This window comes from Apis florea, unplaced genomic scaffold, assembly GCF_048593485.1.
Source record: "Apis florea isolate Af1SG1 unplaced genomic scaffold, ASM4859348v1 contig_3158_pilon, whole genome shotgun sequence".
Classification (NCBI taxonomy): domain Eukaryota; kingdom Metazoa; phylum Arthropoda; class Insecta; order Hymenoptera; family Apidae; genus Apis; species Apis florea.
The window spans coordinates 199,892-222,800 of NW_028256713.1; the positions used below are offsets into that span (position 1 = coordinate 199,892).

The following is a 22,909-nucleotide window of genomic DNA, read 5'->3' on the forward strand; positions in this document are numbered from 1 at the left end:
TTTTTAAAGAATAAGATCAGTGAAAAGATACAAAACAAACTTTTATTACATATCAATGCATTTTTATCTCTTATGTTTTTAGAATTCTAATAAAATGGAATAAGAATTGAGAATTATCGCCATCTTTTGAATGATTTTTATTTTTTACTCTACTTTATCCTATCTTGAAATATTTTTGCTACTCAAAAGATGGTGCTGATAATCAATTCTCAAACTATTTCTATCTCTTTTTTACTATTTTCTTTCTTTATCTATATTTGTTTCATTTGCGATACTCCAGAGATGGCGTTGATTCCTCAATTTTTACTTTAACTCTATCTTTTTTTTCACTTTGTTCACTATTTCTTCTGTTTGTCTATAGTTGCTTTCGGCGCGTGACCACGGACGAGGTTGTATACAATTCCTAATCTAAAGTATGCAATAGATATCTCAGCAATGCAATAATTTACTTTATCAGCAAATAAAACTTGGATGCTTATGCTGACTTGATATGTTTACTCATTCTAAATAAAGTGCTTAGTAATATATCATAAAGTTTGAACAGTTTTTTTCGAATCTAATACATACATATATATATATATATATATATATATATATATATATATATATATGTGTATGTGTGTGTGTGTGTGCGTGTGTGTGTATTAAAATTCATCTTTTAAATGTAAATCCTTTTCGACGACTTTTAATATCGATCAATTGTTGTGCCTGTTTTTTAAGATTATTTCTAGTTGGTATATCTTCTTCATCTTCGGAAAGCAACGTCGCCGGAGTTGCTGAAGATGGAAATCGTGGAAAAAGTGGTCCTCCATTTGTACGCGTTGCTTTTCCTTCTACCGAAGTAGTTGTAATCGATATCGTTTCCAACTAAATAATAAAAAATCAAAATGATTAGAAAAATAATTTTTGCAAATATAAAATAATAAGTATAGAAAATAACACGTAAGATTTTCAATTAAAAAATTTTATCATAAATTACTCACAAATTATCCTATTATATCAAATGATAAAAATATATTTTAAAATTTACCTTATCAACCGATATTTCATCCAATATTTCCAAATACTTATCCGGTCCTCCCAAAGATTCGATAATACTCGTTGCTTTCTCATTTATTAAATCTATAAGTTGGAGAGGATTTTGAATTTTCCTCGATTCTTCAGGCAACGTATCGATTATATCCTGAAAAATATTATTACATTATCTATTAATTACTTACTTACTTACTTATTATTATTTTTTTTCTTTTTTGAACTATGCTTCTTTATTTTTTCGTCAAAGTATTTATTATCATTTCGTTTTACGAAAAGAGAAATCTTCAAATTTAAAAATTTTTTTCAAGCTTTATATAATTTTTATTCAAACTGAAGATTGATTTCCCAGAAAAGATATTTTGTGAACATTTGAAATTCGTATTCTTCCCCCCCCCTGCCCGCCTCCCCTCCCCCCCCTACGCGTTAGAATTTTTCTTTCTCTGTTTCGAATGTTTGTCAACGCTCAATAGAGAAGCGAAAGAGGGAGAGGACATAGAGAGATTGCTGGACAAGTTAACGAGTAAGGGCGGCACGTAGAAATTCTAGGGATCGATTGAATCAATAATTGATTTTCTCGTGGTTCGACGTGCTACCGAAGTGTTTACTTTCGATCAGGTTCAAAGGTGTTAATGCCCAGGACAGCGAGTTCTTAAGGTGAGAATTACAGGCAGGAATTGTTCAAGAAAGTTCATTGGTCAACGACGCGCCATTTCAGGGGTGTTAAATCTCCAAAGACAATATAATAGGTATAGGAAACTTGAAGAGGTTCCATTGCTGTAACCGTCATCGAACGTGGCGCTTCACTAATTTAATTAGGAATTTACACGATATCTCCATCGACGATTTTAACATTGGCCATTCGGTTCCTTCCAATGGGATTTGATCCTCTCTGAAGTGTTAATTCATCGAGATATGCGTTTGGTTTAAAGAACGAACGGGCGTTAATTGAAAATCTTTCGTCACGATGGAAGGTAAAATCGGTCGACAGCCATGAAAATTATATCATCCATTTGTTCTTGTTATTGTATCGCATATTTACCCGTCCGAACTTTTCCATCCGTGTGAACCGATACAGAGATCCGTTAATTAAAAAGAAATTACGAGGAATATATACGAGAATAATATATAGGCAATAACTTGGATTTTAAACGATCAAAAACGCAATCGATCGAGAAGGTTACTCACTCGAAATTTGTCGCACACATTCCACAACGTCGTAGCTATTTCTTGCAGCAGATCTTCCACTCTTCGTTTCTCGTTATCTGCCTTTAATTGGCGCGATCGTTGCTCGCCGATCTGACGATTCAGTTTTTCCACCTCTTCCGCGTTTCTTCGAGACGAGGACGAGATCAGAGGAACGAAAATAGACGAGAATAGAGAGGAAAGGTAGAGAGGTAAAGAATAAAGAGGAAGGGAAACTAAAACTCACTGTTCCGCGTTCCTCGTCTCGGAGAATTTTCTGCTTTCCATCTCGTCGGCGAGCCGTTGCCTTTGCCTCTCCAGCTTCGTTTTCTCTTGCTCCGTGGCCACCCGCATTTTCTGCAGATTATCCTTGGTCGCCCGCTGACCCAGAAACCGGTTCAGAACGTCCTCCGTTCTCGACACTCCGGTCGCGCTGCGAAGTTTGGCGAACGTCTCTTCCAACCGTGCCACCTCGTCCTTGCCAACGTCCTCCGCGCCATAGCTTTTCCCACGTGCCTCGAAATCGTCCCGTGGACGCGAATGGAATATCATCTTTTCCAAACGCTCCAGCTCCGTCTTTCGTTCTAACACGCGCTCCCTGATCTCGTGACACATCTTTAATTCCATTCTTCTCGCATATATTTATGTATTGTATGTATTTATCTTAACCCACGAATTAATTTCCCTCCCTCAAATTTAAATCGTTTTAAATTTTCTATTAAAAAAAAAAAGAGTCAAACCTGTACTCCTCGAGAACAGCGTGCCGCTCCTTGCTGCAATTCGTAATTTCAATCTCTTCCTTTATCAACATCCCCTGCATATTATCCTTCAAAGTAATGGCTTCTTCTCTCACCCCCTGCCCACACACACACATACACACACATATCATACTCTACATTCCTCCCTCTGCGCTATGTTGAATTCCTTGCCTGAAGACGTCTCGTCTCGTTCTCCCGTTCCTTTATCTCGTCCTCGAGACTCTTCAGGATAGACGGGTAAAACACAGATCTTTTCTTTAAATCGGATCGCATCGACAGATACTTCATACGCGTTATGTTCGCCTTAATTTGCATCATCCTCACGTGCTCCAAACGTACTTCCAGCTTGACGATTCTCTGTAACAGCGATAGCGTAACGAGCACGGACGAGCATCTCCCTGACGATCTTTATCTCAACTTACGTTTCTCAACGGATTCTCCATCCTCTTCTTAAATATCTTCCGCATCTTATCGCTCATTAATCGACTATACTCGTCCAGCAACGAGCGCAATCTCTTCTGTCGCTTAAGAAACAGATATTTACACGTTCGCGCGAAACAACGTTCTTTTTCTTTTTTCTGCTCGAGATAGAGAGAGAGAGAGAGATCGGTATCTCACCTCGTTGCGCTGATACTTAATTAGATCGTGCCTCTTTCTCAACCGTACATTGTCCTCCTCCGCTCTGGCGATCGCCTCGTCTAAATTGCGTTTTTTCTCATAGGCAGAAGAACCGCCCGTGCGAACTCTCCTCCTCTCCCCCGATTTTCCCCCATTCTGGAAACGGAGAAGAGGGAAAAAAAAAAAAAAAAAAAAAAAAGGAGAAGGAAAGGAAAGAAAGAAAAATTACTGCTTTCACGCCGAACCGATATATAATATTATTTCGAAACCGATTTTCATCCGCGTTTTCAACTTCGATCATCACATTTCATAATTACGTTCTGCGTGTTTGCGTACTCCACGTACAGTTCTTTGATGCTTTGCTTGAGAGTTGTAATTTTCTCCGCGTATTCATGCTTCTTAGCTTCGTATTCTTCGAAATTCGCTTTCCTTTGTCCCTCTGTGAACATAAGGCACACGCTTGATTATTAACACATCTTGTATCGTATATACGATGCCCGATAATATCTATTCCTCGTCGAGGAACGCTTATGAGCAAAATGTTTGTACCTATTTCTTACGTCTCTTACTGTGATTTTATGTAGCCGAGGAATGTTGTTTTAAACGAGATGCAATTTTACTTGTCAATATTGTATGAATAGCGTTTAGCGAATTTTTACCCCGTCGAAAAACGTTATTTCGCTCCGTTGAAAAAATCCATTTTATATCGGCTCCGATCTAATCGATTTTTTCCTCTTCTTCTTCGAAATATATATATAAAGAGAACGGAGAAATAATTAAGCTATAAAAGGAGATAAAACGGTTTCTATAATAATAGCCGAAGGATAGATGGAACAAACGCAAGTCGTGACCGAACTGATGATTGCGATCGAGTCATGATCAAGATTATTTTGCATGTGCATCTTAAGCGAGCCAAATTGTCCAAATTGCTTAAATCGATGTCACGATTTCCCACGAAAGTGACTTTGTTTAAGGAAACTTGTTAGCAGTTGCTCATATTGTCCTTTGCGAGCGAGAAGGAATGTAGGATACGATAATCGTTTCTTCCACGATAAAAATATTATTTTAGATACAGTTACTTTTATAAACAATTGCCCTCGATCAATAATGATACAGTTCTTTAATTCGACAATTTTTATTTACGAAACAATGTACGTTATTTTATATAATTCGTTTAATAATTTATGCAACCCGTTTATCGATAATAATCATCGAATTCGTCGTGAATCTTAAGCAAAAACGAAGACACGAGGATATTTCATATAAACGTATTCTCGAATTCTCGAATACCGATACGATACCGGTTTACGTTTAATAGAAACGCTTAGTGTGGAATATTCGCCTTGTAATTAACATTTTGATATAAGTACATCGATAAACCGATGGAAATTTTCTTTTTTCCCCTCTCCGAGGGAGGCATGTGACAAGAACGTTTCTTTCTGAACTTCTAGTCTTTCCGGTTAAACGTGTTCTTATGTATCTCCGTATGCAATCAGGAACTGGCTTGGGAAATAAACGCTAACGAATTGTTTTCTTTTCACAGGGAACGCGAACAACATCGTGGCAAATACATGGATATTAAACGAGATTGAGCGAACAGATTATAATTTTTCACGATTTTCACAATTTTGTTTTTTCACCAAGTAACGCAGGTTTACCTGATAATTGGATCTTTTTCTTGATTTCCACGATTTTCTTGTTCAAATCGTTTAATTTATTGGCAGATTGGCCCATGCTAGGTGCTAACGGATCGGACATGATTCCACGCACTTGAGAACTTGGAAAGCAATCTGCTTATTTTATCGACTCAATAGGAGTTGGCGTTGTCCTGGCAACAGCATAACCGAGGAACTCAGTTCCTGGTGTCATGCGTAAACGTGTAATTTATGATAAATACCATGCATATTATTTTCATAAGCCTTTAAAATATGCGTTTTAATTTTTATCGTCATGCTTAATTAAGAATACCTAATAGACACGCATAAGTAGATACTAGCTGGAGTGAAACTAGCTGGCTTATAATTTTACATCGAATCCGTTTCGAAAAAGGAATTAAGTTTTTTCTTTTTTTTTTTTTCTTTTAATTTTACCAACGAATCAAACTCGAAGTTGAAAAATTGACAAAAATTGTCGCTTTCGAAACACGATGGCGTTGCTGCTCTCGATGGCGTAAATATCTCGCCCGACGATGCATCGTTCGTTGCAGATGTTCGCGGTTCGATGATAGGGTTAATCGTTCCATTAATAAAAACTAACGACCATGGTGTATTTACAGTTTCGTGAGTGTATCTCGCGTGCCTTTGGGAACACAAAAGGGGAAAGCAATTCGTAAGGCTTGGTCCGTTGAACGGGCTTAAAGGAGAGGGCACCGAATTATAATTCCGCATTTGTATTCGTTAAGGCAGCAGCCGCGCCTGGCGGCGGCTACGCTGGCGATGAATTTCGCGTTACACGCAATCAACCGCTGGAAGGTTAATTAATGATCAGACATGCTTGGCCAGTACTCGACGGGGCCTCATACACATCGGCGTCTTGGCACTTTATAACTGACCACGTTCGTTGCGTTCCGTTTGCCGCTTGAATTCTAGAGAAGCGTCACGCGCGATGGCGTTAGATTTCAATCCGGACGGGGAATCAGGGATTCGATCCACACTTGAGACTCGAATTCGTGAAATCGAATTGAAAAATATAAAAAAAAATAACAACGGAGGAAACGGTTTAATCGTAATTTATATACTTCGTAATCGTGTATACTTTAATTGTTAAACTTGATATCGAGATAATTAAATTAGCTTCGTTAGAGATCGTTTGTCCTTGCGCAAAGTGTAATATAACGAGAAAAGAGAATTTATTAGAAAATTTACATATTATAATCGAAATGATAGAACGTTTGTACGATAAAATTTATTATCGGCCAAATATATCTATATTTATATATATGAGTATTGAAAAACTGGATATCGAAATTGTTTTTTATAATATTTATAACGTACGAGAAAGAGAATAGTTGTAAAAATTAATTTTCGTAAATGAAATTATCGAATAAATTTTTTTATAATTTATTTTTAATTCTTTACAAAAAATAGTTTGGCTGGGTAAAAATTCTTGTATAACCGAAAGTATAATATGTGCGGGCTACGGCTCGATTCCCTTGTAGCCATATTCCTATTGGGTCACGTCGTCAGCCATCCCATGGTGGCGTAGTAATACAGCCGTTGAAGGCAGGTGCGCGCGCACTGGGGAACTACTTTCAGCGCGTTAAGCGAACAATAGGGATCCCAGAAGTGTTTCGGACGCGGTCGTGTTCGTATACGGTTGCCGCATGCTTTTTTCTCGTATTGCCTCGCGTGAACGTGTATACACTTTTACTGGACGTATCGGAGGTGACAGATTTCGGACGATGTGCGTGGTCAAGTGACGGTACGCGGATTTTATACTGAAGTGCACCGAAGTGTTGGTTCTCTCTAGTGTGTGCGCCCAAGCCCCGATGAGTGTGTGTCTACCCGATGTGTGTGGATAAAATTCACGGCATCATGTTGCCACGACGAAAATTGGATTACGCATCGATGGCGTGTCTCCTTCTGCCTCTGTTTATCATCGTTTCTCTCCCCGCGGTATCCGGTAAGTGTATTTACGCATCTCTTCGAAGAATTTGCGTCGCGTTCGCTACGGAGTCAGTTTGAAGTCGTTGTTCGCCACATGTCGCTGCTAGGCAACAGGTCACGAAACAACGCTGAGCGCCGGCGCGTTGGACGCTTACATGTTAACTGACATTCGGCGTTTTTTTCGAACGTTCACTCTATTAAGCGTCTTACAAATCGTTTGAGGTCGAAACGTTGAAAGATTAACGAACGATTTCTTTCATATAATTGGTATTCCGAAGCGATGTCGGACATTGTCGTGCTTTCAATTACTACCTGTCTCAAAAATATTGATCGTGTCAGTATGCTTGTCCTGCTCGTCGCGTCTCTTTCTTTGCGAAATGTATATTTCTTAATAATTTTTTTCTCTCATTTTTGTTCTCTCATATATCATATTATATAATAAGGTTATACTTCTAAAAGTGAGATTACGATTATTACTATATATATGAAAATTAAATTATATTTCTTTATTTGTTGATGTCCGTATAAGGAAATTTCTTTTAACGCTTTTATCGGATTTTTATATTCTTGACGCATGAGTGTTAGCTTCTTCGAATACACGTGGTTATGTTACTGTCACAGTGGTGCTCAATTTCAATATCATCGATAAGCGTGTGCCTTGAAGTTGGTAATCCCTGAGGGACAGGTGCCCAACCCCGCTTTCCAGGAAACGAGTCTTCCTTCCCTCGTGTGCACGTAAACATCCGAACCAACGTTTCGCGTCCCCGTTTCTTTTCATCTTTTCTTTTTTTTTTTTTTTTCACGAATAACACCGAAATTTTTTCTTTATACGAAAAAATTTTCAAAATCTTTTTTATTATTATTATTATTATTATTATTATTATTATTCCATTTTACATCGGTAATTAGATTTTAATGATTAAAAAAAAGATATATTTTTTTCATCGATCATGATTTGATCAAATGATGATTTTTACACATCGTGTTTAATTATTTTGCAATCATTTTTATTCATCAAAGGTCACGAGTTACATGATTAAAGAATATATAATTAGAATTCCATTCTTCCTCTCGAGTTGGAAAAAAATCGATATATTGCATCTTGCAACATACGATTTTATCACTTAAAGTCGATGTAACTCGTTTTAAAAATACAATGAAACGAGTGATTTATATATTTGAAATAGAATAAAACTACGTAAAATGAGAATTACGCGCAATGTAATTTCATCTCTATTTCGAACAATGCAAGATGCAGAGTAGTTTACAATCTTTTGATCGTTTATGATCATGAATTTTTATTTTCACTTTTCTACAACGCATAAATCTCTGTAGGCAGTGACGTAACACTGGCTCGGGCCAATGAGTACTTAGGCGGGAAGAACGTGCGGTATAGAATAATCTACCAAAGAAAGTTGGTAAAACCGAATAGTAGCGACACGTAGACAAATGCAAACTCTGATTGCAGATTGTTTTCCAACCTTATTGCATAACAAATTTCATTTTAATTCCATTTTTGATTCATATATACGAAAGAAATATCAATATTATTTTTCTCATTCAATCGAAAATATTCAAAATACATTCAAAATATTTTTTCCCCATTTTTTTTTTTTCAAATTGTACAATAACATCGATTTAAAATATTAAAGGGGGGGGGGGTTTAAATTTAATTTTAACTTGGCGATCTGGAACGATGCCGATCACGATCGACCTTAATTATCGCAATTGATGAAGGAATCAATTTTTAAAGTGTCTCTCGTAAATTTTTGATATCCAATTTGTCCGTTGGAATAAAGAAAGGGGGAAAAAATTTTGATATCACGTTCTGGAATGTTCTCCGATTGAGTCAGGTTGGCAGTCGCTTCCGAGAGCAGAGCGAGGACCTCGCCTCGAGTCTGTTACTTTGCGTCGAGATATTCTGAATGCGGCATGGCGGCAGTTCTCCAGACGTTCGCCGTTCTTATGTTCTCAGGCTTTCTCTTCTCTCTCTCCTTAGGAAACGATTCGCCCCGGACTTAACGTGCTTTCACACAAAACCACGCGTCGCCCGTGCGCCGTTACAAGTAACACGTTCATTTTCATCACGACCCGCGATTGGCACTCACGTTACAATTTTACTTTTGATTCACAGTTTGAGTAACAGTTTAGAACAGATCTTGGAACGGGTTATTCGAGCCAATGATTATTCACGACGACTCGTGTTTCTTGAAACGCAAGATTCATCCCGTGAATATCCACGATTGGATAAATATTTCGAATAAAACGGAACGTTCGAATAAAATGAAATGTCGTAACTCCAACCTCCTATCTCGATCCTTCAAGATCCTTTGGTCTTTAGAGGCCATTGTTGCGATTAACATTTTCGGAGTCGGTATTCACTCTTTCTATATCACGTAACAACTAGAGACACTGGAAACCGGCACAGCTTAGAATCCGACGTGCGATCGACCTGTAACCGGTTCCTCGTTCCCTTTCATCGATTCAGGGGCCACACGAGCCTTCCGTGCACACGTGCATACACATGAATGCAACTTGAGAAACGCGTGCACGATGATACTAAAGTCTGCCAACCGTCTCTTTCTCCTGCCGTTCACTTAGGGGCAACCCGTTCTCCAAGAAAGGTCACAATTTGACCATCGTTCCAAGTCGCGAGCGGAGCAGGTTTTTCGCTCCGCATTGAAAAAAAAAAAAAAAAAGAAGAGAGAAGAAAAAGATCACTCCTTAATTCTCGTTCTCGAGAGGAACGATTCGATTCGTTCACGATCGATAATTCACACTCGGGATCGCAATCGTCGTGGATGATAATTCCACGATCGGCTTTTCCACCAGAGCCATTAAACACCGCTCGAGTCACGCTCGAGTCGGGGATGGATACCGATACTTTCCTCCTGTTCCTCGATCCGTTCCGTTTTCACCGTGATGCCGACATTGAAGAAAGACGAGAGATAGCCGGTATCTCGCGGCATCTGTTAACTAAAAGGGCAAGATCTCTTCTCCGCCTCTTCTGCGCCGACCTAGCCTATACGCCACGCGGCCATTTGCATTCGTCTTAAACCTCCCCTCGCCTCCCTGTTGTTGGCGCATAGCGTAAAACCGCATAATTAAGGAGCTTGGCTACCGTACGTACGTCCATCCACTCCTTCCGTTCCTTCGTTTCCCTATGCCAGTTACGTCTCACGGGGAGAGATCCGTGGTGGTGTTCGGTATCGTGCAAGAATCGAGGATTGTGCCGTCAGTCAACGGAAGGACAGCCGCGAGCCCTTATAAAGCACCAAAGGATCTATCCTGCGTGGCAGTATGTAGATTTCCAAGAAGAAGCTCGGCTCGCTAGAGGAGAGTTTTCTTTCTCTCTTTCTCGAACAAGGGAAGGAAGAAGAACAGGAAGGCGAGTCGAAAGCGTCTTAAGCTTGTCCACGTCTTCGTGCAAACGTTGATTAGACCGATCGACGTATCCTAACAGAGGGTTAAAAGAACAATCTCACGATACTTTTCTTTGTTGAAAAGTTCGAATGAATATTATTTTCGTTATTTGCGCGAATGCTTTCCTTCTCCTTTCTTTTAGAAAGATTTTTAAGGGATCTCCCCCGTATCGAACGTTATTATGTCGTTAAATTAAATTACTCGAATAAGGAATTTTCTCACAAGTATCAAGCGCGAATTCCATTCTGGATAGATGGAGATTAATTCTATAGGAAAAAAAGAAAGCGTCGTTCGTGGCGAGAAGACCACCGTGAAACGCGGACACGTGGAAATGGTTTCACGGATTCGAATCCCAGTCCTAAAATGATTATTTCCCTGGGCACGAGCACGGACAAAGATACTCGTTATTCCCCGGTCGGTTTTTCCCAAGAGGAGGATCGCGAGGATACGCGAAAGGCTCGTTCTTAGGTCAATGCGATCGTATCTATTAATCATTCGATTCCTTCCCTCTGTCTCGCTCTTTCTCCACGGGCGTAAGAGCGTGTACACAGTCACTGTTTTGCCTGATAAATGGCAATGAGCGCCACGGCAAAGCGAATGTTTTACACGAGGCTAATCGCCGACTGACTAATAACTTTCCCCCCCCTCGGCGAACGGTCATGGGAATATGAGATTTTACAATTTGCCCGTATTTTCGAAAAACTTTCCCGCGTTTCTTCATTATTCGCCCTCTGTTTCAGATCGCAACAGGTGTCTTGGATATCCCGGATATAGAAAAGTTAGTAGAAGGGATGTTGCGGTTTTTCTGTATTATTTTTGATATTTTGATCGATCGATAGATAATAGATAATAGATCGGTGGAAAATTTCGAAATCAACAATCTTTTTTAATCATATATATATATATATATAGGGTACGTATATAGCATTGCTTTTCTCCCTTCTTTCTGCCTGGAAGCAAAACTTTAAAACTTAAAAGACCAACGAGAGTAAGATATTTTATTCGGTTACGAATTGGCATTTACGAACCGTTTTGCATCCGTGTCATTGGTCAATAATAATAACTGTAAAATATATGTGCCGTCCGGTTTGTTTCAAGCGTCTGAACTTGGCCTGAACTTTTATTGCCATCCGCTCTTTTTTATAATATCTTATTAATCCGAGCTGAATTATTTCAAGTGGACGAAACAGGCCGTATCGTTTTATCAGATAGTTCTCGAAACGGTGACCGATTCATACCGCAGTCGTAAATTTAATGCACTCCAACTCTTATTTCATTCGTTCGGTTCGGAAGATCGTAAAAGTTGCGTGGAAAAATGAATCGTAAGATTGATCGCTCGCGCGTATTTTTCCATCTCTAACCTTTGCCTCGAGTTTTCGTGGCGGGATAAATGAAATACGTTGCAATTAACGTCGTGGAACGTTGACTTGATTAATTTTTCACGCGGTCAGCGGAGCCTTGCGTCTGAAAACAAGAACCCCCCTCCCCGTAGACACGCTTGTTGATTCGTATTACATGCTCGCACGACGGAACAATCGAAAGCCACGCTTGCGAGGTTAACGTTCCATTAAAACGAACCGACTGTATTTTTTTCACTACTTTGCTTAAAATACCGTATTGACACGCTTAAAAAAATCTGGCTAAAATATTTCCTAACTGATGCAACGCGAAAAAATTATCCTTCCTAAAAAATCCTCTCTTGAGACGGTCGATCGATGAATAATCATCCTCGAATGAAATACAAAACAAAAAATACAAAACCAAAGATAACCGCGATTCTTCGTTTCTTCGTCGGTGAAAATTAACTTTGTCAACTTCTTTCCCCTCAGATTGGAATACAACGTAAGAAATGAAGTTCTCGAACTTGTTCTCGTGGGTGAAACGATGAAATATCGTCGAAATACGAAATTCTGTGTAGCCGCGTGTGAGTACTCCGTTCGTGGTGTTGGCGCGACGGATGCGTGGAGGATGGCCGGTGACACCGGTTGCCGAGTTATCAACCGGCCCAGGCTCCCGCAAACTGGTCCCTCGTGACGATCCTCGCCCGCGATAACCAACGCACCGTTTCGCGCCTCTTGTCCCGCGTTTTCACGCCGATCGGCTGTGACTCGGCCCCTAATTGGGCCCGCGAGAATCCATAATCCTCCCCCGCCTCGCCTTTCATCCAACCGGTGGATCGTAATTGAATAATGATAAATTTCTGGGGGCTATGGTCGATGCGTTAATTGACTCGTGATTACGATTTGTGAAGCATGGATTATTATTATTATTGGCGGTAATTGCGATTGGACATGGACGAGGTTGGAATGATAACAATGAAAGTTGAATTTGATTCCCTTTTTATCGGTGGAAGGATCGTTCGAGCGGTTAAATTGGATCTTCGTTGTTAAGCAGGATTTGACTCGCTAATGGCGATAAAGTCGGTGGTTATTTTTACGGAAACACGATTCCTCCTTCTTTTTTGTCACTCGTAAAAGGCAGAAAGGCCTCCACGAAAACGTGACTTTCTCGTCTAACGTGCACGTTCATACGTGCAGTCCCATTGTGTAATGGTCCTTGAACCAACATCCACCAGCAGCTGGTCGACGGTCTCCCACGCCCTGCTACCAAACGGCATGAATCCTTGCAGGATTCCCAGGATTTAACACTGTTCGTGTCGAAGCGATTTGTTGGCAATTCTTTTTCCTCTTTTTACCATCGTACGAAGATCATCATCGTTTATCTCGATTCGCGAATTCGACTTGTAGCACGGAAAAAAAAAAAAGAAAAGAAAATTTATCCTTACTTATTTCCCGGAAGAAAATGATACAGCTGTTCGTTCTCGGTCAACAATTCCATTTAACAATGGCGCGCCAAGTTGATCGTAACGCGCTCGCGTGCGTTTCCTTTTCAAGCTTGAAGGGGCTAACGAGCGAGTGGCCGCGGAATTGTAGATTTTAGATTCGTTTCACCTTACTATTTCGTTAAATGAAATACTGCACAAATGGGCGAACCTTTAATTCCTTCTATCGCTGATACGTGCGATTACATCGATGGCAGCACGTTACGCCGTCTGATCGCTAACGCGTCGAACCGTGTAAAAGCGTTCGTAATACGTTTGTAATACGCGAAGATAAATTTTTTTATGCGTATGATGTTCGAGATTTGGAGATTATTCCCTAAATTTTAACGAAGTTTTTTAAATAGATATTTCTTTCGTGTTTTTATAAATCACGCTGGTTTAAAGTTTATCGAGAGAAATATTTTTTTCGTTCGAGGAATTCCAACTCCTTTGTTTTCACGCGCGAAACGTTTTTTTCACGAATTTGGACCGGATTTTGGCGAGCGGAGCTCGGCAAATTAGCATCACCGTGCGAGCTGGTTCTCGTAAAATTAACATTCCGTAGATTGGCCCGAGTTCCTTCGATTCTCGTGGGCTGATCTTTCAAAAGTCCATGCCCACACTTGCCATGCCTCGTGTACACATCGTTTAGAGCGGCTTTAATCGCTTGAGAAACCGTGTCTCATCAATTAGCATAGTGTAGTTTCGTTTCGACTCGGGACATCGGATTGGTCGATTTTGTAAAATGGCGTGAGACGTTCCGTCGTAGGATAGTTCCGCCATGTTGTCGTTTAAAAAGCGTTTAAAAAAACGCCATTTCCTCTCTCTCTCTCTCTCTCTCTCTCTCTCTCTCTCTCTTTCTAATATCGAAACGTGGATGACATATCTCGTTCGCCATTGGTAAAATCGACCGAGGTTAACGAGGACGAAATCGTACTGGGAAATGTTGTATACGCGTTCGTGCAAGTTTTTACCCTCGTTTCGGAACCCTGTTTGTCCGTTTCGAGTTTACCGCTACCTTTGTACCATTATCGATTGCCAGGTGTGTCTCTGATACGTCCCCGAGCGTGACGGAACGCATAGGGAAAGGGTGGTGCACTGTTTTCAGGGCGAATAGTAGGTCTAGATGATTTGCAAACGCGCATCGGAATATTCTTTGATAACCAGGTGTCGTTGAAAATTGAATTAATTCGGTATAAATTAATTTTGAAGAAAAGGAGGTGATACACGTTGATGATACGCGTTAAAAAAGTCAATGGAAATTTCGAAATATTCGATCGAAAATTAATGTACGCTTCGCTCGCGTTATACAGATATGTATAAATGTTCAACGTCCTGTGATATTTCCTCTTTTTTTATTTCTTCTTCCTCGTCATATCTTCCTCCCCGTGTGCTTTTAAACTTTTTCCAAAAGGAATTCTTATAAACCGATGAATTATTATTATTATTAATAAAGATATATCTCGTTTGCGCGAAACAGGAAGCGAAAGACTATAATTGTCGTTCGCGATTCTTAAGAAGAAAGTCCTTGGATTCCTTCACAGGTGCACAGAGACTGTTCCATGGTGTAATTCCACAGAAGAACTTTAAATAGCGCATTTTTTTCTTTCTTTTTCCCCTCCCCCCTATCGTCAGATGCAGGATGCGGGCTACGCCATTTTCATACACGGTCGGTAATTCAGTAATACATACCTATGCGCTTGTGTTGCGCATCTAAGATTCCTGCGGTGCATTTTATTTCTCACCGCCTCTGTTTTATCATCGAGGAACCTCTGCATCCTGCTTCAACCTGCGATACCGTTTTCTTCAACGCGCCGATACGGATCGTGTTTTTCAACCCTCGTACGGTAATCTCATCCTCCGCTTCCCCCTTGGCGGAAGGGGCCTCGCTCACGATCTCCTCCTCTTTCGTAAAAAGAGAATTGCCCGCGAGAAATCATTCTATTACTTTCTATCCTTCTGTCCTTTTATAATGCCACCACCACCGTTTATCGAGTTTTCGAGAAACGAAAGGATAAAAGATTCTTGCAATTGCAACATTCCCGACGCGACGAGAATGATCGACCGTGTTAATATCTCGATTCATTAACCAAATTTTCGAATTAGGGGATGTCGAAAGGGAGGAAATGATTATTGCCGCGCCGATTTCATCGAATCGTTAATTTTTTTTTTTTTTTGTTTTTTACTCGGCCAAGTCGAGTCTTCGAGTAATAATAAACTCGGCCACGATTGTCCGCGATCCGATCTTCGATAGAACAGTATTTAAAGCTCGTTAATCGATCGGCTCGGGATACTTTTCTCCGTTTCTTGCCCTCGTTATTTTGATAATTTGTCCCATTCTCGTTACTTCCAACCATTCCGTGGTGCCACGTATATGGTCATGGACGAATTATCGCGGCAACACTCGCCACGACACTCGAACGGGTGACTGGCGCACTCTCGATGGGTGCACCGGACGATCCCGTGCAAAAACGAAGCTGGCTACCATCGGGAGAGAGAATACCTCGGCGTTCTAGCAACGGCAGGTGCGAGATACGAAGGTAGTCGACGACGTTTTCACCGTGACTCGTTTCTTCGGATAACGTGCGTGCTTTGATATCCGATCGAGGAAGGTGGAGATAGAGAGAGAGAGAGAGAGAGAAAGAGAGAGGAAGGTAGAAATCAACGGTCGAGATCGAGATTCGCTCGTATTAGACGTGTACAGGCGTTGAATAAATTGGTCGATACGTTGTTGTTGTTGTTATTGTTGTTCGATTATTCTTATACTCATGTTCCTTTTCCATCGCGTATGTAATCGTTCTCTTTCGAATATATTTCTATCGTTGTTGTCGTTTCGTTTAATTTTTACGATCGATAAGAAGGAGGTTCGGTTTATCGATCGAGCGAAATCGTCGATTAAAAGAAACCTTGTTATTCTTAAAACCGAAGCTCGTGTAAGAGGACGAGCGTGGTATATTAATGAAGCGTCGGCACTCGATACGATCGGTCTTTTTGATCGAAACAATATGAACCGGACATTGGAGCGAGCAATCGGAGCAGTAGGCACGACTCGTGCCATACGCTTCTATGTTGGTACCAGGTTTAATCGAGTATGAAACAGGATTCCTCGATGCAAACATTGACACGTGTATTCATTTATTTCGTAATCCGACCTCTTATATCTTCACCTCGAACTTGCCAATTTGCGACAAAACGCATACTTATTCAACACAAATTTATTTCGATTCGTCGATAATCGATGAAACTATCCCTCTCTCTCTCTCTCCGTTCATTTTCTCTCTCGCGAGCGGAGAGAATTTGCTTTCTGAGAAATGACAAAGTAATTCTCGAAACGGATCCCTCCGTATCGTATATCATCGTTTCCACCTCCGCGTTAATAAATTCTCGGCTTGTTCGTTCGAGGCAACGTTCGAAGGGTTTCTCGGCGAAGAGAAATTCGCCGGATAACTCGCTACGACGCAAGCCACGGTCCTTGCCTCTCTCTCTCTCTTTTTCTCTCGTGCCGTCTTCATTCGCGTACACGTTTACACGCCACGCGTCCGCTCACGAAAGAATCGTGGAGCGGTTTAATCGCGCGTTGGCATTCGGGGTCAACGAGACCGATGCGACGGGGGAAAAGAAATAGAATGGACAGAGATGGAAACAGAGAGATCCTAATAGCGCTCACCACGGTGATCCAAGGTGTGCACACAGTATCGATCCTTGAACCGTCGCTATCTCGGATCAACGTGTTCCCTATCTTTCTCCCGCGTTTCGTCCTTTTTCTACGCGAGCCCCTTCCCTCGATCGCGGGCTAATAATTATCCGCTCGAGTCTTTCATTGCGGCCAAAGTCACGATGCTTCTTCTTTTCACTTCCCCTCATCGGGATTCGTTTTAACACCTTTTTTTCGCATTTTTAGTACACGTTGCTTTCGATTAATCGCGTTTCCTTTCGTTTTCGCTCTCTCGAATCGATTTAAAAAAAAAAATGGAATCGAAGTCGCGTAAAAATTCTCTGACGAGGCGTCACGTGATTTTTTCTTCTCTTTCCACGAACTAAATTCCCCTTCCCCCCCCTCCAACAAAAGCCTAATTAATTTTCGAGGCCTTCGTTCCTTTAACGGCCTCGGGGTTGCCGCACGCGTGATATTCCCTCCTCTCGGGAATTGTTAGATACTCGTTGCCGTGAATATAGATATACGTTGGCCGGGTGCATACGCCGCCGGGTTATGCGTGCTTATTCATAACGTGTGCCGGCTCGAAACCGGCCGCATCGACTTTATTATTGCGAGGCAGGAATACCACGGAAGGATACTAAGTATAATGGCTGCTGGGTACCTTATACCAACTACTAGAGAGAGGAGAACAGCCCTCTCCCCTCCCCTCGAGAGATATTCGTACCTGCGCGCCCCTCGTTCACGGTTAACGACGCAAATGATGATGATTTGCCATTTTCAAAGTTTCTTTCTCGCCTGTTTCGGCCCGTTCGCCAATCCGTAAATTGCGTTACATTAAACGGTCCGGATCTTTTTCATCGAGGGAATTTATTAGCGAGTACGCGTGATACAGCTTATTTCAAATTTCATCCTCTCTTCAACTTGGAAGAGAGCCGTGTGTTTGATTAACGATGGATATATATATGTGTGCAAGCATATGTGTACAAGCTTTTATTCATCGATCGGGCAAAGGTTTGTCAATGGCGATAAACGAGGAAAATTAAAATAATAAACGTTTCTATATAACGTTTGCTCCTCGACGTAATCGATGGATTGTGCGTTGCAACGTGAGCACAATTTATTTTTTTTAAAGATTTTTTAACGGTAAATTTCTTTCGAATTTGCGATATTTAACATGTTTCGAGGCAAGAAATCCATCGGTTGGTCTTTGGCGAGGAGAAAGTGTTGGATAGATTTATAAAAATTTATATTGTGTTTCGAAAACAATACCTGGAGCAAAATTGCAAGAAGAAATTATACTTTTTACGTAAAAACATATGTAATTGAAAAGAAAGCGAACAAATCAACTTTTGGCACGATTTCCTTCCGTTTCCTAACATTTAGAGTCGCCTGCTCGAAACACCTCAAGGAGAATTTTATTTTTTAATCGAACCACCTCAATCCCTCCGATATTCATTCAATTCGTGATGATCGACGCGATGAATCGTCGAAACTCGACTCGCAAGCTTATCAATAACGCCGCGAAAGCGGCAAGAGTTACCAACGTTGCCTACGTAAAATCACGTTGGATTTATGGGTGACGATTTTCGTGAACGCGACGCACCGTCTCTGCCGCGAGAGGACGCGATTATGGGCCAAATCCGGGGGAAATAAATGTTATAATTTGACGGAAAGATGCGAAATTGCCGTGCACCGTTTTAATTACGCCTCGTAAATCTCTGGCCGATCGTCGACCGGATCATCGTTTTAAAATTATCCTCCTCGATTATTTAATTCATCCTTCTCTCCCTCCTCGTTCCGTTCGCGCCACACGATCCATTGTTACGCGCTCGCGCGTCCATTGTTTTATCGTCCAAAGCGGGCCGTTCTTTCTGCTTCTCGACTGATAATTAACTTCCAACGAACTTGCTCGTTTTCCAGAAGTTGCATTTGGATGCAATTTATCCGACGGAGAAACTCTTCTTCTTAACCGGCTTCGAATCACGTTTTTACGAAATTACGAAATACAGGATTTATTTATTTTTCACGAAGGGAAAAGTGGAAATTGATGAAATTGGTGGACTGAGAAACACTGTTGAGCGGACTGTTGGTATTTAATAGGGCGGCACGAGGGCTGTTACAAGCTCCCCTAGTTTCCGGTGTCGGTGATGCACGCTCCAGCCTGCGGTTCCTTTCCAACCTCTCGTCTACACGCGCGCTTTATTTGAAACAACACACGCGCGAGGGCCTCGACTCGCTCTCTTCCGCACGAAGAGAGCCAATGTCCTCTCCAAGAACAGAAACGTGACGGAGATAAGCGGCGACGATATTTGACAATAGCAGAGGTATTACGAATGTACCCACATATCGCCTTTTCCGTTTGCCTCGTCCCCTGCCTTCCCAAGAAATTCCTCCGGATGTGGGAGAAAGATCCTGTCTTGCAAGAATCGGACGAGTCGTTGGAAAATAGGGAAGGTTATTCGATTAAATATTCGTTTGTTTGTCGAATAATCTTGGCACGAGGGATGGATCGTCGAATGAAATAGTGGAAAAATTCGATTCGAGCGTGGGAGGACGGGAATCGTGAAGCGAAACGGAAAGGGAGCTGGACCTCGTCTCGTCCCGGACAGTGGCAGTGATCTTAAGGAGATAAAGATGAGCCGCCAAGATGAAACCGGATAACCCACCCCTTCCCTCCTTTCGCGAAACCCTTCTTCCAAACGAATTTCAGCCGAGGAGGTGCACCTCCTCGTTGTATGGTCGCGTCGCTCGAGACACGTTGCTCCGGCATACCTTTCTACTACGATAAGGTGAACGGGCATCTGGGATCGTGTTTGTTGGAAATAGAATCTACTTGAATCTACTTGAACCGACCGGTTAACATCGCGCGCACGCGTGCGCGATTCCTCTTTTTTCGCGTTCGACGATTCAATTTGTCCAAAAGATATATATATATATATATATATATATAGAGAGAGAGAGAGAGAGAGAGGGAATATCTGGTTCGAATTGGAAAAAGAACAGAGAGAGGAGAGATGAAAATATCAAGTCGATCTCGATTCATTTGCCGCGCGATTGTTATCATTATTCAAGGATCGGTTTCGCCAGGCGAATCGCGCGGGAGAATCGCTATCGTTTCGAGATCTCGATATGCCTCTCGCCGCGGCATTGATAATTTATTAAACCGTTCTTTATATAATATATCCGGGATCTCACGATGCTCCGGTTTAACAAAATTTATGCGGAATCTCGTTCCCTTATCGTCGCTACGTACGTACGAGTTCTAATACTCGAAGATGGAAAGGGAGGAGGGAGAACACGTTCCTGGTCGCGTTGCTTTGGAAATAAAGCGCACGCTATCGTTGGCGCACGTAATCTCTCGGACATGGTCGAAGTTGAGGTTACGCTTGCATAATAGCACGTCTGTAGATCGTTACGAACGAAATGGTCGGAGCCATGTCATCCTCTCTACGGTTCATGTCACTTGGCTACGTGACCGGAATTCCAAGCAGCTCGATCCCGACTCTCGATCAACCCGTACGTCCACCGTATCGAGTCCTATCGCCCGTCTCGAAAACTCGCGTCTCTTTTTTCCCCTTTCTTTTTCTTTCTTTTCGTTTCTTGTTTTTCTTGTTTTGATGACACGCTTCCCTTCCGGGTCATCGAGGGGTCGAGCAAATGGCGGTACAATCTCTATCGAAATAAGGAGGATTCGTGTTGCGAGGATTCTTTTTCGAAGGATTTAAAATTTCTTCGTTGAATGGGATACGGCGTTTGGCGTGGCGGAGAACCTGTGTAATTCGAGGTAACTGTACTCGCAGAGATCTTGGAAGATACTTTTAACGCTTCACCGATTCTCAATTGCGAATAGTGTTCTTGCACCGCAATCTGTAAGTTGCCAACGTTTATTAAACAGCTGACCCCTGTTGCTGCCCAACCAATGATTTACAAATGAATAATATATATTGTGTTTACGTATATTGGAGGAATAGTTGGAGAAGAACATTCGCAAGTATATCATCGAAACGTTGAATATACATTATATCAGATATGAATTATCTGAATAGTTAATTTTTCTTTAGAATCCATATATGTAAATGTATCTTATTTAAATTAATTTCGAAAATAACGAATATTTTGCGTAATTTATTCGGAAATAAATGCCGAATACGATGACGTTGGAAACAATTTTTTTTTTTTTTCCTTTCTTTGAATCAGCTACAAAGCAACGTATATGATAAATTTTTTCGAAATTATCTTTTCTCGTGCAATCTCGTTTATTTTCGCGAATAGTCGAGACTATCCAATTGTTATGCGTTTCGCGAAATAGAGTTTCTAACGGTACGCATGTTGGACGATTTCAAAACTGCGGATAGATCGAAGTTTAACGACAAATTTTTATAAATCGTATAAAAAAGATCGTATATCAAAGAAAAAGGAAAAAGGAAAAAAAAAAAAAAGAAGAGAAAACTATTTGAGAAACCGACGTGTCGTGATCGTTTCAAAACGGCCATCGGATTTACAATTACAATTTTAATTTATACGGTTTTAAAATTTAATTCGCTTCGACAACGTTGCTTCGAGACACGGTCAACTATTCATCTTGCTGCGAATTCAACGGTATATTTGCATACCTCGGTTCAGACGCCATTAATCTTCCTCCCGGACAGAAAATTACCCGGATCGTAATTTTCAATTCTAACCTGAAACTGGCAACTCGGTAGACGGAAACGCACGAGCATACGAAGAAGAAATTTAAAATTTCTCCATCGTTGAAGCTGCCGTTTCATTTTTTCCACGTATACGTATTTTCTTACAAAATTCTCTCTCTCTCTCTCTCTCACTTCTTGTTTGAAACACGAAGCCGCCTCTCGGTCGCAATCTAATTCCGAGAGACATTAGCCCCTGAGAATCTCGGTTTTGCGCGATTAGCGATTGTAAAACATCCTGTGGAGTGCGGTCGAACAAAAACTGTGTAGCGGATAGTAATAATTTTTTAACGGCGATTACTTTACCTCCTGGATGTATCGGAACGACCTCTTTTCCCGGTGATTTGAATGCCGGCACGTACCATGCTTTCTGTTGCCGTGACGAGAGTAAAGCGTGGTCTGTTGCCACGCGTAATTCCTTGCTGTAAGAGTTTATAGTTTCTCGCTGCTCTCTCTCTCTCTCTCTGTTGCGAATAATTTGGAGAATAATTTGGATCGTCGTCGATACTTGAGATTCGACACTCTCTTCGACAGTGGTCTGGCCGGTTGTTCGTTCGTTTGAGATTAGATTGAGATTAGGTTTGGAAGGTAAAACGGTTGAAAAGTAAATTCTCTGTATCTAGGAGTTATCGAGAGAGGCGAATGTTATTCGCGCAGTTAGTACACGGCGCATTCCCCCTCATAATGTAGCGTAAGGTGGTGGTGTTTGGAAAAGGACCCCGACCCATCGGCAGATGTTCCATTCACCCTGCCCGCCCGCTATGTAGGCCCCTCGCAGGGCCACACAAAGTTACGGATACACACACGTCGCATATAAGAAGGAATCGATAGTATCGAAGAGAAGAGAGCAGCTGCATTTTTCTCTCCAGAAATTTCTTTTTTTCCTCCTTTTTCACGCACGTTAGATTTCGTCTAACGTTTCTTCTTCTTCTTCTTTTTCTTCTTTTTTAAAGGAAATCACTTTTCTCGATTCTTTGTCACCTCGAAATTTGAATTTTCCTTTGGAATTTAAATATTGATAAACTCGAACACCGAGAAGAAACTCTTTTCTCTTCAGAAAATGTGTGGCCCCTCGTACGATCTCGGGGACCGCTGAAAACAGTATGGACGACTAACGAACG

General features: G+C 41.2%; 2 protein-coding genes across 2 annotated transcripts in view; one reads left to right on the forward strand and one right to left on the reverse strand.

Annotated features, from left to right (window-relative positions):
• Positions 1 to 24: 24 nt before the first annotated feature.
• On the reverse strand, positions 25 to 5,371 carry LOC105737319 (Coiled-coil domain containing protein 151). Its single transcript, XM_086909627.1, has 10 exons — positions 5,252 to 5,371; positions 3,911 to 4,032; positions 3,594 to 3,749; positions 3,398 to 3,499; positions 3,147 to 3,332; positions 2,958 to 3,073; positions 2,465 to 2,815; positions 2,221 to 2,365; positions 1,031 to 1,183; positions 25 to 867 (listed from the first exon to the last, which is right to left on the reverse strand). The coding sequence occupies exons 1-10, from the start codon at positions 5,349 to 5,351 to the stop codon at positions 652 to 654; spliced, it is 1,647 nt and encodes a 548-aa protein (XP_086765753.1). The 5' UTR covers positions 5,352 to 5,371; the 3' UTR covers positions 25 to 651.
• Positions 5,372 to 6,641: 1,270 nt separating this feature from the next.
• The window catches only part of N (neurogenic locus Notch protein), a 203,936-nt gene continuing 187,668 nt past the window's right edge, over positions 6,642 to 22,909 (forward strand). The window contains exon 1 of the mRNA XM_086909626.1: positions 6,642 to 7,214. Coding sequence (XP_086765752.1) covers positions 7,100 to 7,214 — 115 coding nt within the window. The 5' untranslated portion in view covers positions 6,642 to 7,099. The remainder of the gene's footprint in view (positions 7,215 to 22,909) is intronic.

Excerpts from the sequence above, each read along its gene's own strand:
- LOC105737319 (XM_086909627.1), bottom strand. The coding sequence starts at position 5,351 with ATGTCCGATCCGTTAGCACCTAGCATGGGCCAATCTGCCAATAAATTA. Across the intron at positions 3,074-3,146 it reads ACGAGACGAGACGTCTTCAG|GGGGTGAGAGAAGAAGCCAT; the intron begins GCAAGGAATTCA and ends GTGTGTGGGCAG. Across the intron at positions 2,366-2,464 it reads GAGACGAGGAACGCGGAACA|AAACGCGGAAGAGGTGGAAA; the intron begins GTGAGTTTTAGT and ends CTCGTCTCGAAG.